The 15,422-nt window shown below is 46.6% G+C and overlaps 1 protein-coding gene across 2 annotated transcripts in view; it reads right to left on the reverse strand.

The window, feature by feature from the left end:
• Positions 1-5,612: 5,612 nt before the first annotated feature.
• Positions 5,613-15,422, reverse strand: part of fam49bb (family with sequence similarity 49 member Bb) — a 63,928-nt gene continuing 54,118 nt past the window's right edge. For both annotated transcript variants that reach the window (XM_035414429.1, XM_035414428.1), the window contains exons 7-13: positions 14,653-14,789; positions 10,421-10,498; positions 8,192-8,308; positions 7,632-7,711; positions 7,158-7,284; positions 6,964-7,034; positions 5,613-6,407 (exon numbers count right to left, since the gene is read on the reverse strand). In XM_035414429.1, coding sequence (XP_035270320.1) covers positions 6,344-6,407; positions 6,964-7,034; positions 7,158-7,284; positions 7,632-7,711; positions 8,192-8,308; positions 10,421-10,498; positions 14,653-14,789 — 674 coding nt within the window. In that variant the 3' untranslated portion in view covers positions 5,613-6,343. The remainder of the gene's footprint in view (positions 6,408-6,963; positions 7,035-7,157; positions 7,285-7,631; positions 7,712-8,191; positions 8,309-10,420; positions 10,499-14,652; positions 14,790-15,422) is intronic.

A 15,422-nucleotide genomic window follows, 5' to 3' on the forward strand; every position in this document is an offset into this window, starting at 1 on the left:
GGCGCAGTGCTGAGGCGCTGCGGCGGCGCGGGGACGACCTGGAGCCCGCGGGGCGCGCGGTCTGCCGCCGAACTGATGCAGACCCACCCAACCGCACCTCCCCCCCCCCACCCGTCTCTCACTCCGGTCCCCAGCCCAGCACGGAGACTGCAGAGGTGCAGGGGACCCACCCAACCACATCTCTCTCTCTCTCTCTCACTCACCCTCTCCTTCTCCCTCCCTCTCTCTCTCATTGGCTTTATTAGCATGACACAGCATGCTCAGAGTATTGGAGACAGCTGACTAGTCCCACAGCCCAGTACTGCTGCACTGCAGGACTGCAGAACTGGAAGACCCACCCAACTACTGCACACCAGCCTGCTTCCCTCTCTCTGACCCCCCCTGAGAGAAGCAACATTCCGTGGGTACTGCAGGACCCGCCCAGGACTGCGCACACCGCTCTTCTCTCCGCATCTCTTTCACTGTCTGTCTCTCAGAGTAGTGCTGAAAAAGAGCACGATCCCCTGAGGACTGCATACATCAGTCTCATCTCAACTCCTCCCTCTCTGGCTGTCTCTCTTTCCGTCTGACCCTCAGTGTACTGCTGAAAAAAACCTGCACAACCCAGCTCAGGACCACACGCACCGCCTCCCCCTTCTTCTCCCTGCTAATCCCAGAGGAGCGCCTAAATACTGCAGGAGTGCAGTACTGGTAAAGCGCTCTCTCCATCCCTCTCTGTCTCTGACCCCCACCCTGATGCTGAGGCACTGCAGAACCTACCCAGAAAAAAAAAACTCTCCCTTCCTCCCTCCCTCCCTCTTTCCCTCCCTCCCATGACCTTCAGTCTCGGGCAGATTTACTGCAGTGTAGAGGTACCCACCCAGTTCCACGTCGTACTTTCTACCTTTCTCCCCATCGCACCGATTCGCACCGGTGCTCTCGTTACCTTCTTCCTCAGGCTTAACTGTGTCACAGCAGTCAGGCACGAACATGCAAGCTTGCAGCCAAGAAAACACATCTGCTGTTCTTCTCTCCGAATGAGCTATCCTTCCCAGCGCATCCGAAAGACCCATATTTGTAGTGTAATGAGTAGGCTGCGCTCCACAATTTCCTGTCTGACAACCCCAGCCCACAGTGGGAAAGTTGACTTTTGCCAAGTTCACATTCATTTTTCTCACCACTGCAAAGACCAAGGGCAACATTCAGATCATCTAAAGGCCCAATACCCATTACTAGGAGCCAAATAAATATTCTAAAAGAGGGTGAATTTATTAATTGTGCAGTTTAAACCCAGAAAAATCTGGATTGGGAAATTGTACAGGGCACTCCTCCGCTCCCATCTCTACGCCTACCCAGTGTGATTTTTCCATGAGTCATAAGAAATGGAAAGGGAGAAGGAATGTTCCGGTCACTTGCTGAGTACACGCTGGAACCGGAAGCAATGTTTGAACAGCCTTCAGAAACATCCCTGTGAAAGCGTGCCATGCGGGGTCTCAGAACAATTTGTGGCATCCGGGGTCTCAGAGAGCACCTCACTTCCCGTTTGACATCATCATTGCAATCCTACTGCTAATGGCTTGGAAGCAGCAGTCCGATGGCCCCCAAGCCTGCTCATCTCAAGGCCCGAGGCCACAGGGGGGGGCCACAGGGGTCCTCCAGCTCTCCCGAGGGCCCCCGCTGAGACGCTCACGCCTCCGTTGCCCTGCTGCAATTACAGTGGAGAGCCGTGACAGGGGATACTTCCTGTACTGACGCAACAACGTGAGAAATAGCATGAGAGTGTTTTCATTTCAACTTTCACCCTCCAGAGAATGGCCAATGGATAACTCATCAACAGACGCAGGATGGACAGAAGGTGACGTGGAGCACAGATTTGGTGTGTCTTGGCTCTTCTCCAATAGCGTGAAATAAAGGGGGTGTAGGGCTGGGGGAACATGCCAATGTGACACAATATGCAGTGAAAAATTAATGGAAAAACATGTAAAGTCAATTAACAGGGTCTCAGGCCACCAGATGTGACCAGCTTGGACTGTACGTGCCACGGCATAACCAGCATAAGAAGTTCTACAGGATGTATACAACACCATACGTCCATAAGAAAGTATATTACATATGATCCTCTTTTATATATGATGTATGTTCAGGTCTTGTGTTCACATATCGGATAAGCATCACCTGTGAGGTAGCATTGGCTTCCCATATACTTGTTTCTCATTTTCCCCAGTGCTTGCTACCTGTAATATTACTATACAGTACATGCTAATGAGTAAGCAGTGTTGGAATGGCACATCTAGACTACATACAATCAATAGGCATAAAGTGGAAGACATGGAACTTCACCTGATTACAAAATGTTTGCAGGGTTTTTGCTTTCTGAGGCTGGTTATTTGATGCTGCATGTCTAATAGACCGTAGGGCTCATTAGGATAGTTTTGTTTTTGTACAACTTAGTTTAATGTTCAATAGGGAGGCTGACGAGTCGTCAATCGAGTCTGTGCATCGTGCACTTGTTTCTTTGGGACAATACTTTCAACTGCTAAATAACAGTAAATTACTGAAAGTGAAGTATTTCACAAGCCATTTAGAAGCTTTAAAATCTCAGCTTTTCCCATCAATTAACTCAAGCATGCGGGAAAATCGAAGAATAACAAGGGGTGATACACAGCAGACAGCACAGCTGACAATACAATAATGACTCTAGATGTCTCTGGTATGTATGATTAGTATGAGGAGGAGGAAGATCAACAGTGATCAGCATAATTAAACATCTGTCATTAAACCTCCCTGTCTGGGGGTAGGCCGATGAACCCGGCAGTGCAACATCACGGCTCCCTCGGTCACGTCTGGTCTGGACTGTGCAAAGTCCCGAGGAGGCGTGGGGGGCTGGGGAGGGGGGGTCCCGAGGCAGCATGCGTCCTCTGTGACTTTGCGTATTTGTTTACGTGCAGAGGAAGCTGAGCCGGACGCCATGTGGTCATCTGCAGACCATATGGCGTGCAATCATGGCTTAAAGCGGCCATATCGCGAGACAGCGCTCCAAATTGGGGGTCCGCGCATCGAGTTGTCTTTGGCAGGCGGCCCTCGACAGGACGCGAGTTCCCTGGAAGCGCAGTAATAATGGGATAGACCGGGGCGACTTGGCACCGCGCCAGCGTTACGGGAACGTCTGTCTGAGCAGCCGAAAAGGCCATTAGGAAAAGTCGGGTCTTCCGACTGCGCGAAGCGCTGGGAATAATCAGCGGTCTCGCAGACAGAGGTTAGCGGGTCCACGCCGATCAGCAGAGAGCGCCACAGTTGAGGAGTACCTTCAAGCTGAAGCTACAGATGAGGGGGGTCGCATCGCGGCATTTGAATTGCAGCCTTCTGATGGGGAAGGGAATTCGCCGTCAGCAGGGAGCAGATCACGGGGGGGGGGGGCAGGAAGAGTGCCGCGACACGACGGCCGAATTTGCTGTTTCGACAGCGCCGACACGCCCGCGGGGCACGGCCTCCGCCTTTGAAAAAGACGCAGGAACGCGGAATGCGTCGCTCGCGTCGGCCGCCAAGCCGTTCTTTCCGGCTCCAAACGGAACGGGAGCCGCGGCCCCTCTTCTTCTCGCCCCCTGCGTTTGCGGCGTACGGGATAAAGCAGCCGACGGTCAAGGGCCAATCAGGGTTAAGGGAGGCCCACGGTGCTCCATCTGGCCGAGTGGAAGCGGGGTTTGGGGCTACACCAGACTGCAGGAATGTCAGCCGGCTTCCTTCCAGCTGTTCCAGTTACTCAGCATTCAGATTACCAGAGGGAAGGGAGAGACGGGAACGAGGGAGGTGGGGGATGGACGGGGGGGGGGGGGGGGGTACTGGGGACAAGGAAGAAAAGAGAGAAAGGGAGGGGTGTTCATAATTTACCGGATGTTTAAAAAAAAAAAAAAAAATGAAATCATGGTGGGATGTGGGAAAGAAAAGGAAAACGCAAAAGGGGAAGGAGCAATGAATCAAATCTGGGAACATTAAACGTGAAGCTGGACATAAATGCCGGCTGAGTAGTTCTTACATCCCGTTAGCTGCCACAAAAACAAGGAAGCGGGCTCCATAAAAAAAGAAGCAATCAAACTGCAGATCAGGCAGTTTGTATGTATGTTAATTTTCAGAAAAGGGGAACTGGAGAATATCTTATATAAAATGTCCTAACGCTTCATGTGCTAAGGCTTTCTTATGGGCTTCAGAAGGAGAACGACAAATGAGAGAAACATACTGAGGACTTCTTGCATTCTTAGGGAAATGTTTGCCTTCCACACGCTGACCAAATCTTAGTTGTCATTACCATCTGTTTTTGAATATTCACTGAACAGGAATGTTAAGATCTTGCTCACAACAATGACTCACACATCCTTGGGTTTGAGTTTATCTTTGGGGACTGAATATGATAAACATGCATCATGCTCTCAGTTTTTACATTGTACTGACAAATATTCTCATATTTCAGATGTTAATCCATGTCCATGTTAGGACAATGACCTATGTCACAAAATTTAAGCTTCAATGCATTTTGACATTTGCGCACCCCTCATTTTCCCAATTCTGGTTCTATAGTGCATTTCCACAACCCAGTGAATGTGTGCTAACAATGAACCTTTTCAAATTAGGCAAAAAAAGGCTTCCACCACATGCCGAACATTTTAAAAAAGGAGAGGCAGAAACGTTTGACAATAGCAGAGAAAGGGTGACCCCTTCTGGCATTCTACCACTGTGTGAGAAAGTGTGGACTAAATGCTCTCCCTACAACAACTCCTGCAATCTATGAATGGGTTTCAGCTGAGGTGAACATGACAGAAGTATCATGGACTGGCCTGAATAATGCAGTCAAGAGAACCAAAATCAAGAGTCTTACTGTGGCTCACCTAACTACATCTATCTAGTGATGTTCTGGACCCATACATCTGGTTAGTTAGGGCCAGGAGAAGATTATCACAAGTATAGGTGCATCAATATCCAAATGATGGTAGTACTTTATTGACTTTAATTGCCTTCCTGGGCTTATATGCATGAATTGAGTGCATTCAAAAACACACTGAAACTGGCACTCAAGACTGGTCCAGTAAAAAAGTGTAAGCCAGAGTCAGTGGGCCTCATTCACCAAACTTTTAAATTATTAAATTATTCTTACTTTTGTTCTTAAAAATGTTCCTGAGAAAAACCAATATGGGATTCAGATCTTTTTTGTGCATATCTTAGATGTATGAGATGATGAATGCTGACTGTAAATTTTATGTGCAATTCTGTTCATGTGATTAGCATAAGAAAACAGCCATTACAAATACAGAGGAGAAAAAAAAAGACAAATGCCAAAATGTTCTTGGAAACGTTATTACACACAGTTTACGATCAAATGTGATCTTACACGTTTAGAGAATGAGGCCCAGCAACTGGGAATATATTATTGACTTTATACAGAATTATGTAATTTATGCTAATTTCACAGCTGAAATTCCAATTCCTTGTTTAAAAAGATTCAGGAGCACATGGCACTAGATCACCGCCAAGTGCATTCCAATCAAAAAACAATCAACCCCAAAACACAACTATAAAAAATTATATTAACTTTGTGTATTCATCAAAACATCACTCATGAACATAGACTGCAGACCATACACTTAGAAAAACAAAAGCTATTATTTTATTTTTTTACAACCGCCATCTGTTGTCCACGTACATGCGTCTCTGCCATTTAATTCCGATTCACACGCATCACAGTTTGAAAGTTAGTTTTCAAATGAAGAATATCACAACACTCATACGAGAAAACAAAACAAAAACGTATAAAAAAATCATATCAAACATAAACAGTACTATTTTTCATAATCATCTCCACTTTGTTTTGTACCTTTCGTTTAACAAAACATAATTTAAACATTATTCCTTGACTTTAATGACGATCAAGCAGAACCAAACCAAAACTGAAATGTATTAGTTCTTAAATAGAAGAAAGAGGCAATTCTGTCATGCAGATGAAGCAATATTAAATATTAATTAAAACAAAAATAATATTATATATTTATATTTTTAAATTTTCAAGTCAAATTTCTCCCTGTGCCCTCACATAGACAAAACCCCGGAAAACAGTATGCTTTATTAGCTGCCACGTGTCATATGGCCTTTCCAAAACATGAGAACAATTTTAGCAATTTTTTTTTGTATATGATTTTGGCACAGAAAAGACTTACATAATAGCAGTAACATTTCTTTATAAAAGAGGGGCAAAAAGCAGTAGATTGAAATTTTTTTTCTAATTCTTTTTTTTAAAAACATTCTGTGCATCGCTGTCATTTGAGAATACTGTCTCCCAAATTCTGTGAGAAGCAGGCAGTCGTCCCAACGATCGGTACTATTGCAGCATGGCCTTAATGTTCTTGGAGGTAGAGTCGTCATTCAAATGTTTCGTCGTGTACCTGTATCGGAAGACATTACATTTAGCGCCAGCTTCATGTTAACTGTCTCACTGGAGATCTCGTCATTTGCTGCAATGTCAGACCTCAACCTTTTGGAACCTTTTGCAAATAGCCCTCGGTGTATGAACAGTCATGTGGTGTGTGTATGCGAGGGGAGGGGGGGTCTGATTGGCATTTAGCCATCAACAGTCGGAAAGCAAGCCTGAGGTCTACTTTGTGTGAGACAAGAAGGTGAGAAGTTGCCAAGGGGAGGGGACCATGTGACCAGGGGGAGCTGTCACCACAGACCTCTGAATGAGATGTTCATGTCGTGAGGGATGGCTTAGTCATGGCCAGCTGGAAGAGCCCCCAGGCAACAGGTTTATCTCAAGATTATGACTTGATATAGTGAACACAAAGACTGCCCTTTTAAACCCAAGTGATAAAACACCTGGGTTTGTATATTTGAGAAAAATGGGGGGAAAAAAAGTCACACACATCACCTACCTAAAAGGAAAACTAAAATCCTGTAGGCTTGAAAGGGTTTCATCTTCTGACCAGAAGTAAGACCACCTACCTGAGAGCATTTAGGAGGCCTTCGACGCTGTTTGCAGGCTGGTCTCTGAGAACTTTGATGCACCCTTTCATCTAATCAAGACAACACAATCACAGTATTCATCAGAACAAGTACGTAGAACAATACATGCAAAAAAGTAGAAAAAGACTTTACTGAAGCTTGTGGAAGGCTAAGAGAAACACGCTAGGACTCACGTCGATCTTAGAGGACTTCGCGAAGGCTCCAACTGGGTGCACATAATCATAGAGAATTATGACTCCGACCATCACATTGAGACAGAAGGAAACGGTCTCCTCACTGGCAAACCGGCTGCGATACTCCCTGACCAGAGCCACAAATAAACAAAAAGGACTTCAACAGTGAGATAAAACAATATGGCCACCACACATTCACAAGTATACAGTAAGCTGTACGCATAGTTACGCATAGTTAGCCAGGTTCAACCACATCTCAACTATACATGCCAATGATTTATAATGATATATTAACTCACTGGAGACACATATGCAGGTAAAAAAAACACATAAAAATTCTTTATGTGGTCCACAACTCCAAGAAAGCATTTATCTACACAACACACTGCTGTCATGTAATCTTCGTAAAAAAAAAAAACGCGAGAGAAGAGATTAAGATTTCAACATGCTTACAAGTGAGCATGGACAACTTACGGTGTTTCCAGCATGACTCTACACACACTGGCCATTGTGCTTAAGCAGTCTGTCGTGTTCTCAATGGGCAAGTTCTTGTTCTGTTTCAAAGTGTAAAATTGCAGGCAATCGCCGGTAAGTGACGAGACACAGTTTCAGAAAACAGGTTGCCTGGTGCAATATCAAGAAAACCACCATTTTAAAGAGAAGGTCTTGGGTAATTAGAACGGAATCTACGTGATGAAAAACCAGATGAATACGCCAAGTGTGAAAATGGGAATCTTCAAAGGAAAAGACTCCAAACAAACCCAGAGGTAATGTGGTCTGAAATTTTTACTTACTGAACATACAACCAACCACAGAATGCACTTCTTTATACCAATTTGACCTTAAAGTGGTTTTGAGAAATGTACGTACATATAAAATACTATGTGAAAACAGCTTCTTGAATCATTTGACCAATTCATTGTTGGTCAATGCTGCCCAAGTGGAACCCACTCGTTATTATAAATCTGTTACGGAGGTATTACCCAACCAGTCGTAATAACAATTTTGACCTCATGAATGCATACAGTACTTACTTCAGACACAAACTTGGTTGTGGCATCACTTAATGTCTTCAACATGGGTGTGGCTTCAGCATAGAACAGGGACATCCGGTTGGCCAGCTCGTTGTTTACTTCATTTTCTCCCTCTGCCTGGAAATAAAAATGAGTAATTTGAATCAAAGTACGTTACTGATGGCAACGCTTTGATGACAAGTGTGGTGAATATATCTGTTAATACACTGCTGCAACAGCATAACATAGAAACGGTATGCATGCCACTGTGTTATGGGAGCATTATAACAAAAAACTGTGAATGAATAACTCAATAGATAAATAAATAAAGTGAAATTTGCTCATTTCAAATCAGATAAATAGAAAACGAGTAAGAATACAACAATGAATACAATCACTGCAATTATTAAGCAAATGTATTAGTAATTATCACCACAGCGTGCTCGTTCTAAAATACGCAGTGAAGAGTTTACAATAGGAAGACAAAAACAAAGGGATTAACGTAATTAAATATTTACAGTATATTTTATTTTATTTTAATTTTAAGTAGGACCATTTTTTTTTCCATTTCAAGTCTTCTTCACTTCAGCAGATGGAAAAGAATAACACTTCACACAGACATTTACATAAATCCAATCTTTGCGCTGCTCCGAACAGGTAATCGCGTAATGGCCATCCATTACTGAAGAACCATTGAGAATTTTAGATGAGTAGAGATAGCTTTTACGGAGACGGGAGAGGGATGGCCTACTCTCTGAGTCAATTTGACTAATGGGATACTTGAGTTTAGGGAATAAAACACCGCGGCTGACTAGGATATTTTGAAAGACACACTTATGCCTCAAACAGGAGGACAGAACACAAAAAGGTAGCAGTAGAAATCAATTCATCTAATTCAGTGAATATAACAACAACCGGCTATGCAAAATATCCTGAAAACATATTTTTCTGCTAGAATTTGTTTAGACTCCTCATGCACACTAACGCGAAAAACCTGCCAGGAGTCTTTCACGTGGAATATCGTAGAACTGAATTAAAGTACGCATAAGTGATTTTGCAATGGAGCAACTGCTACTACGATTACTAATTGAACAAGAATGTAAAACATATAAATATATACACATACATATATGAGCATTTAAATACACTAGATGGCTAAATGTGTATGTGTTCAGTAACCTGGCGTATTTAAACACACAGTACTGTAATTTGTTGCACGCAATATAGCACAGCTTTTGAATGTCTGAATCAGCATTCCAAATGTACACTGTATGTTGAATTAATTACAGAAGTGCTTACAGCATACTAAACACTCATTCAATTGTAAATCTTACAATTTAAATGATTCAACCGAACACAACACAACGTTCAGTTGATGGCTTCAGAGAAACCGAAGAGGAAAAAAAAACATTCAATTTCAAAACAGTCAAACGGAGTCAGTGTAGAAGCGAGATTATGAGTGAAGCTACACACTGGGGACCACACTGTTATTTCAAACATAGATTTGTGAAGACCAAGGGGCCAAATTACAGGGGGAATACCAGCTCCATGCTCTAGTGCCTGGGGGGTGGGGAGGGGGGGGTGCTGTGTGGGGACTCTGTGGGCACGCCTGACCTCCCATTCCCCTCAGGGGAGGAGGATACACTAATAACCCTCGGTCAGGTGTTGATCCACACGACTCCACCCCGCTGCACACGAGCGGGCGCCGACACAGACGTGCCCCGAACGGGTTCACGCTTTCCTGCCGCCGCGGCCCTGTCGCGCGGCCCGGCTCTGCCGCGCCTGGCCTCCAACTTCGCTTTCCTCGTCCCCCTTTGTGCTGCGCTTAGCGCTCAGCGTTAAGGCATAACGCCGGGACGACGGACTACGTTTCCCAGGACGATAGGAACAGAGAAAAGCAATGCTCAAGTCTCTTCCTGTCGTCGATCACAAAGCCAGAACAACGGCAGCAGGGTAAATAAAAGAAAAAAACCCTGTCGCGTCTTCCTTTGGAAGCGCTCCCCTTGTCGCAGGCAACCTGTTAGCCGAGCGCCGCGGTTGTTAGGTACTTTGTTCTTCAATTACCTCTCTGATTCCCTGCCAGCCGAGAGGAGGAGGGAGATCTCTCCAGCGCAAAGCAAGCTGGTGTCCTCTGACTGCACCGTGTGTTTCAGCCAATTAACACCCTTCTTCACCGAAGGACAGAACACCACAGGAGCCGAGGCCCCTTCCGTAATCGCGAAATCGGCGCGGAGGCGGCGGCAGGCTTACCGGGACGTTGTTGATGCGCATGCGGTTCAGGGTTCTCCTGTAGTAGCTGAAGTCGTTCTGGATGGCCGGGTTCGTCATCTGCCGGGAGGCAATTAGGACACGTTACGTGCGGTAGGCGCGCGGATCCAAACGCGATGACGACGAGCTACGTGGTAGCTCATCGTCCAACAGGACCATAGGAGGCGAGCTGCAGCTACTTTACGATCTGAACGCTGGATCGAACGAATGGAGTTATGAACCGGGGGGGATATATCAAAACAAGGCGGAGAAAAGGACCGGCCGAAGGGAACGCCAGGGCATCGTAAAAAAAGGGCACTTGAAGAAATGATTTGTGCACCTGGGAGGGGCTGATTTGGCTCAGTATCCGCACGGCGTCCACAGCCCTCGCCCGGCTGAGCGCACTTAGCTCCCCTGACAGCGGCCGACTCCGTTCGCCCTCGTTTTTTGACAGGCGGATTAAAAAGCGCTAAAGTGAGTTAATGGCGGGGGCGCGGGAGACGGCTCGGCGTCGCCTCCCCCCTCCCCTCCCCCACCCCCCACAGTCCGCGGCGGGACGACCGCGGCTGTCGAGCGGGGTCGGGGGGGGGGGAGCGAGCCGGGAGACGGACGCTCGGTTCGGGAGGGCGTGGCCGAACCGGCGCGTTCAGAAATGGGATTCCTTGACGAGGCGGCGTCTCCCCACGGGGGGGCCCGCGCTCCTCTGAAGCTCCCCTCCCCCCGCCCCCCTCCCCCGCCCGTCCCTGCGGTTTTCCCGCAGCGTCGCCGCGCCGTCCCTCGCCCTCTTCTTTCCCTCTCTCCCTTCCCTCTCCCTTCCCTCTCAAGATGCCGTCTCTGGGTCTGGACCTGCGTAAACTTGCACCGCTCGGCTGTGAACATGACGCTGAAACAGTGGACGTGCGAGGGGGGAGCCGCAGTGATCTGAGAGAGGGATGTAGGGCTGTTATGAGCCCCAACAGCACACACAGCTGTGAATTCTGGGAGGAACCGCCGCCTGTAATAATCTTGTACAGTTATGAAATTTATTTCCATTTTTTCTCTGAAAGTAAATGTGAAACTCTTAAAAAACACCATCTTATGGCTATGAGTCCAAACATTCAGTTATAACCAAATTAAGGTACATGAACCATTTTTGTCTGTTGGAATCTCGGGGAGAATATATATGTAAAGGATAATGTAGGCTTACAGCACACTTATTGTTTTAAAATAAGCCCCAAAAGGGTGATACAATTCCTAATCACCCGGAAAAGGCCTTATTTTGAACCATCTTGACTCACTCACTGTACAATATTATGTTCATACTTGCCAAACTAATTATCTGCCACAAAATCATGTTTAAATCAAATTTATTATGTATATTTGCACATTTCTATCTTACATCATAAACATATGTCCAACAAACAATGGCTTCTAGTATCCTAGCAACCACAATCAAACTAGCTCACAACATTTTTAATTTCATGCAGTTCCCACTATTTGCAAAAACTGAATTGCACACTTCAATTTTGTGAAGTGGATGTTCCATTTTTAGGGTGAAACAGCAGCCATTATACAACAGTCATTATACAGAAATAATGTGAGCTCATTGACCAATCAGAATTGAGTATCCAGCAATGCTGTGGTATAAATTTTTATAAATACCTTTCATGCATCTCAAGGCATTTTTATAAAGCAGAGCAAGGCGGAGATGCATTCATCTTCACCACCACCAGCGTGATGCACAGCAGCCATTTTGCACCAGAAAACGCATCAGAAGCAGGCAAGATGCAGAGGGAAGCATTTTTAATCTGGCCAATTTAACGTGGAACATGACCAAAACATGGAACATGATTTTACGAACATATAACAAACATATTTGGGGGCGATATGGCTCAGGAGGTAAGAGCGATTGTCTGGCAGTCGGAGGGTTGCCGGTTCAAACCCCGGCCTGGGCGTGTCGAAGTGTCCTTGAGCAAGACACCTAACCCCTAACTGCTCTGGCGAATGAGAGGCATCAATTGTAAAGCGCTTTGGATAAAAGTGCTATATAAATGCAGTCCATTTACCATTTATTTAGACAGCCAACCTTTGGAATTTGGCCAGGACACCAGGGAACCCCTACGCTATATGACAAGCACCACGGGATCTTTAATGACCCCAGTCTGCATGTTTCCTCAGAAAATCGCCAGTTGAGCACGACTAATACTGCTGGTAACATGTAGAACTAACGAACACCGTGAATAATGCACAGTTTCATTTCTGTGGATACCTTTCAGCAACAGCAAATACTTCAACAATAATAGACCCCTGCGTTCGAAAGGAAGCAAACTAATGAACATCAATACGCAATATTTTTTAAAAATTATAATAATTTTTTTCATCAAATGTAATAAATTATTAGTTATTTACTTAGAAGATTTCTTTCCCCAGAGCAACATGCGCGTATTACAATTATTTTACACGCTTCCTCTGAAGAAACCGGCCTAGGTACCTCACTGAAGGATACACAGACAGTGTTCCACTAGGGATTTGATCCTGCAAGCTCTTACAAGCCCAGCTTCTTAACCACTTTGCTGCCCAATTTTCTAATTTTCACCGGTTAATAATCTGCATATTGGCCACCCGGCAGACATAATTCTTGAGTCTGGGGAGTCAGGGAAATCTTATTGCAGTCGAATCCCCGTTTTCTTAATCAGGAACGGCACCCTGAAGAGGTGAAATTGAGAAAATGTGATAACAAGAAATAAAAAAAAATGAAGGCACTCTTCTTTAGTACACATACTGAAAATGGCTTCATTAATACGCCATGTCCACTGAGGAGATCATTTTAAAAGAGAGTAGTACCTACGCCTTTCAGCTTACGAAGCCTTCTTCAATGTATCCCATTTTCTTTCCCCAAGGCAAACTGATTTTAATTCTGCAGATGGCAGATGCTCATCTCTCAGTTCTTCTCATTTTAGAATGCAGTTTTTGGAAAAGTGTAATGTGCGCAATGTGGTAGGTGAGACATTTCTGGTTCGCATGACGTGAGAGACATCTGCTTCCCTAGATTCAGGAAACGGGCCGGAAAAGGTGGAATTCATTTAGCATGTAATTGACTTGAACCATAGAACGGGACATCATTAATCCTCTCCAAAACCGTCAAGATCAGGCGGCCAGTCACCAAGTGACACCAAATCTCTTTCCTAAGAAACCCGCCAGGACTGCGATAAAAAACCACGCTGTTTACGAAGACGCGGCTTTTTACCCGCGCGTCTAATAACGCCCGCGGCGGCACAGCTACCCCACCGCGGTAGACTGGTGCGGCTGGCACCGGCCGGCCGACCGCCGCCAATTAAGAGCGTGCGCCGGATCGGACGGCCCATTTCGCCTCTGACCGAGTTTGCGAAAGGAGCGCGTCGACGAACTAGGTCACGCCGCACGGTCATCAGTGAACGCCTGCCGAACGGGGTTGGCGTGCCACCTTGCAGCCCCCCCCCCCCCCCGTGCTCCGCCGTTTTTGTGGCGCGTGCTTGTGCGGCTGGCTTTAATTGGGGTCCCTCCCCGATTGTCGCCTAGGGGTGGCTGGGCAGGAGCCGGCAAGGGGTGGAGCGGTGGGGGGGGGGTACGGACCTGCTCGGGCAGTGAGATAATGATGGGCCCTGGGGAGGAGCGGAGTTGAGGACGCAGGAGGGGGCGCGGGGGGGGTGGGGACGTGACACTCAGCTCGTTGTCTCGCCCCCCCCCCACCCCCCCCGCTTTCCCTAACGAGGCCCGGACGGCCAGGCGAGGGCACATTTGATCAGCTCTGACACGCTCTTATTACCGCACCCCGGCATGTTCGGCAGACCCCCTCGTCCCCCCGTTCAGAGGCGAGCTCCAGCGCTGGCTGGGCTAACGGGCTGGCGCTAAGACTAGCGCCGCGCGTAACCGCGACTTACGCGTGGGAGAGTGTCTTTCGCTTTAAAGTTCTCCCGTACCGGTGGTTCAGATCAAGCGTCTTTTCGGAAGGGTGTGACGACGGCCACGCCACGCCCTGGATCTGAAAACTCCAGAACCGTGAACCTCCCGACTCCTCCACCACAGTTGCCACAGATGCAGTCCAGACGCCAGGAAAAGGCGAGAGACCAAAGAGAGCGTGAAACAAAATGGCGGCGACGGTGACGCCGGCGACAGAGAACAGAGGCGGAGCGAGGGAACCGAATGACGGGGAGATAGCGAGAGAGAGAGAGATGGAGAGAGAGCGAGAGAGAGAGAAAGGGCTAAGAGGCACTCACCTTCAGCTCATCGAAGCGCAGCGTGAAGTGCAGGATCTCAGCGAACTGCTTGGCCAGGGCCTGCTCCCGCTCCAGGTGCTCGGTGGGGCTGTAGCGGGTGCTGGTGAGGGCTCCCAGGAGGCTGTGCAGGGCCGCTTCTGTTGGGGGGGGGGGGGAGACGAGCCCAGGTCAAAGTTGGGGATCTTCAATAGTTCGCAACGACCCAGCAACCAGAAGATCCATTCCCTTGAGCTGCTCAACTCAGGTCATCTCCTTACAGTATATACAATCCTGCTCATCTAGGCTTGTATTCACACAATGGTGAGCCTGCACATTTGACCTTTTTGGCGAAAACACAAAACGGATCTAGTTTACACAAAAAAATATAGTAAAGTCAGGCTTATTTCACCCCTTTCCATATCTCTTGCAAATTTATTTTTGGACAACTCAATCATTTCAACTATAAAACACATCCGATCCAAAGTCTAAAGACATATGTCAATAGAGCATCATACGTATCTCTCGTGTACAAGCAAAATAATTTTTTTCTTCATTTTATCAGCAGCTGCTGGTTTAATAATGGATGGTATAACTGACGGCATTCATATACCACATTTTATTTCATGATCTCAAAGCTCTTCGCAGTGAAGAGGGAAACTTGTCCCAACCACCACCATTGAGTCACGGCAGCCATTTTGTGCCAGGAAGTTCACCGCAAATTAGCTTGGGCGATGAGGGAGGAAATTATTGAGCCAATTAAACTAGGGGATGATTAGGTGGCCAGGTAGAGA

Source organism: Anguilla anguilla, chromosome 4 (assembly GCF_013347855.1).
Source record: "Anguilla anguilla isolate fAngAng1 chromosome 4, fAngAng1.pri, whole genome shotgun sequence".
NCBI classification, from domain to species: Eukaryota; Metazoa; Chordata; class Actinopteri; order Anguilliformes; family Anguillidae; genus Anguilla; species Anguilla anguilla.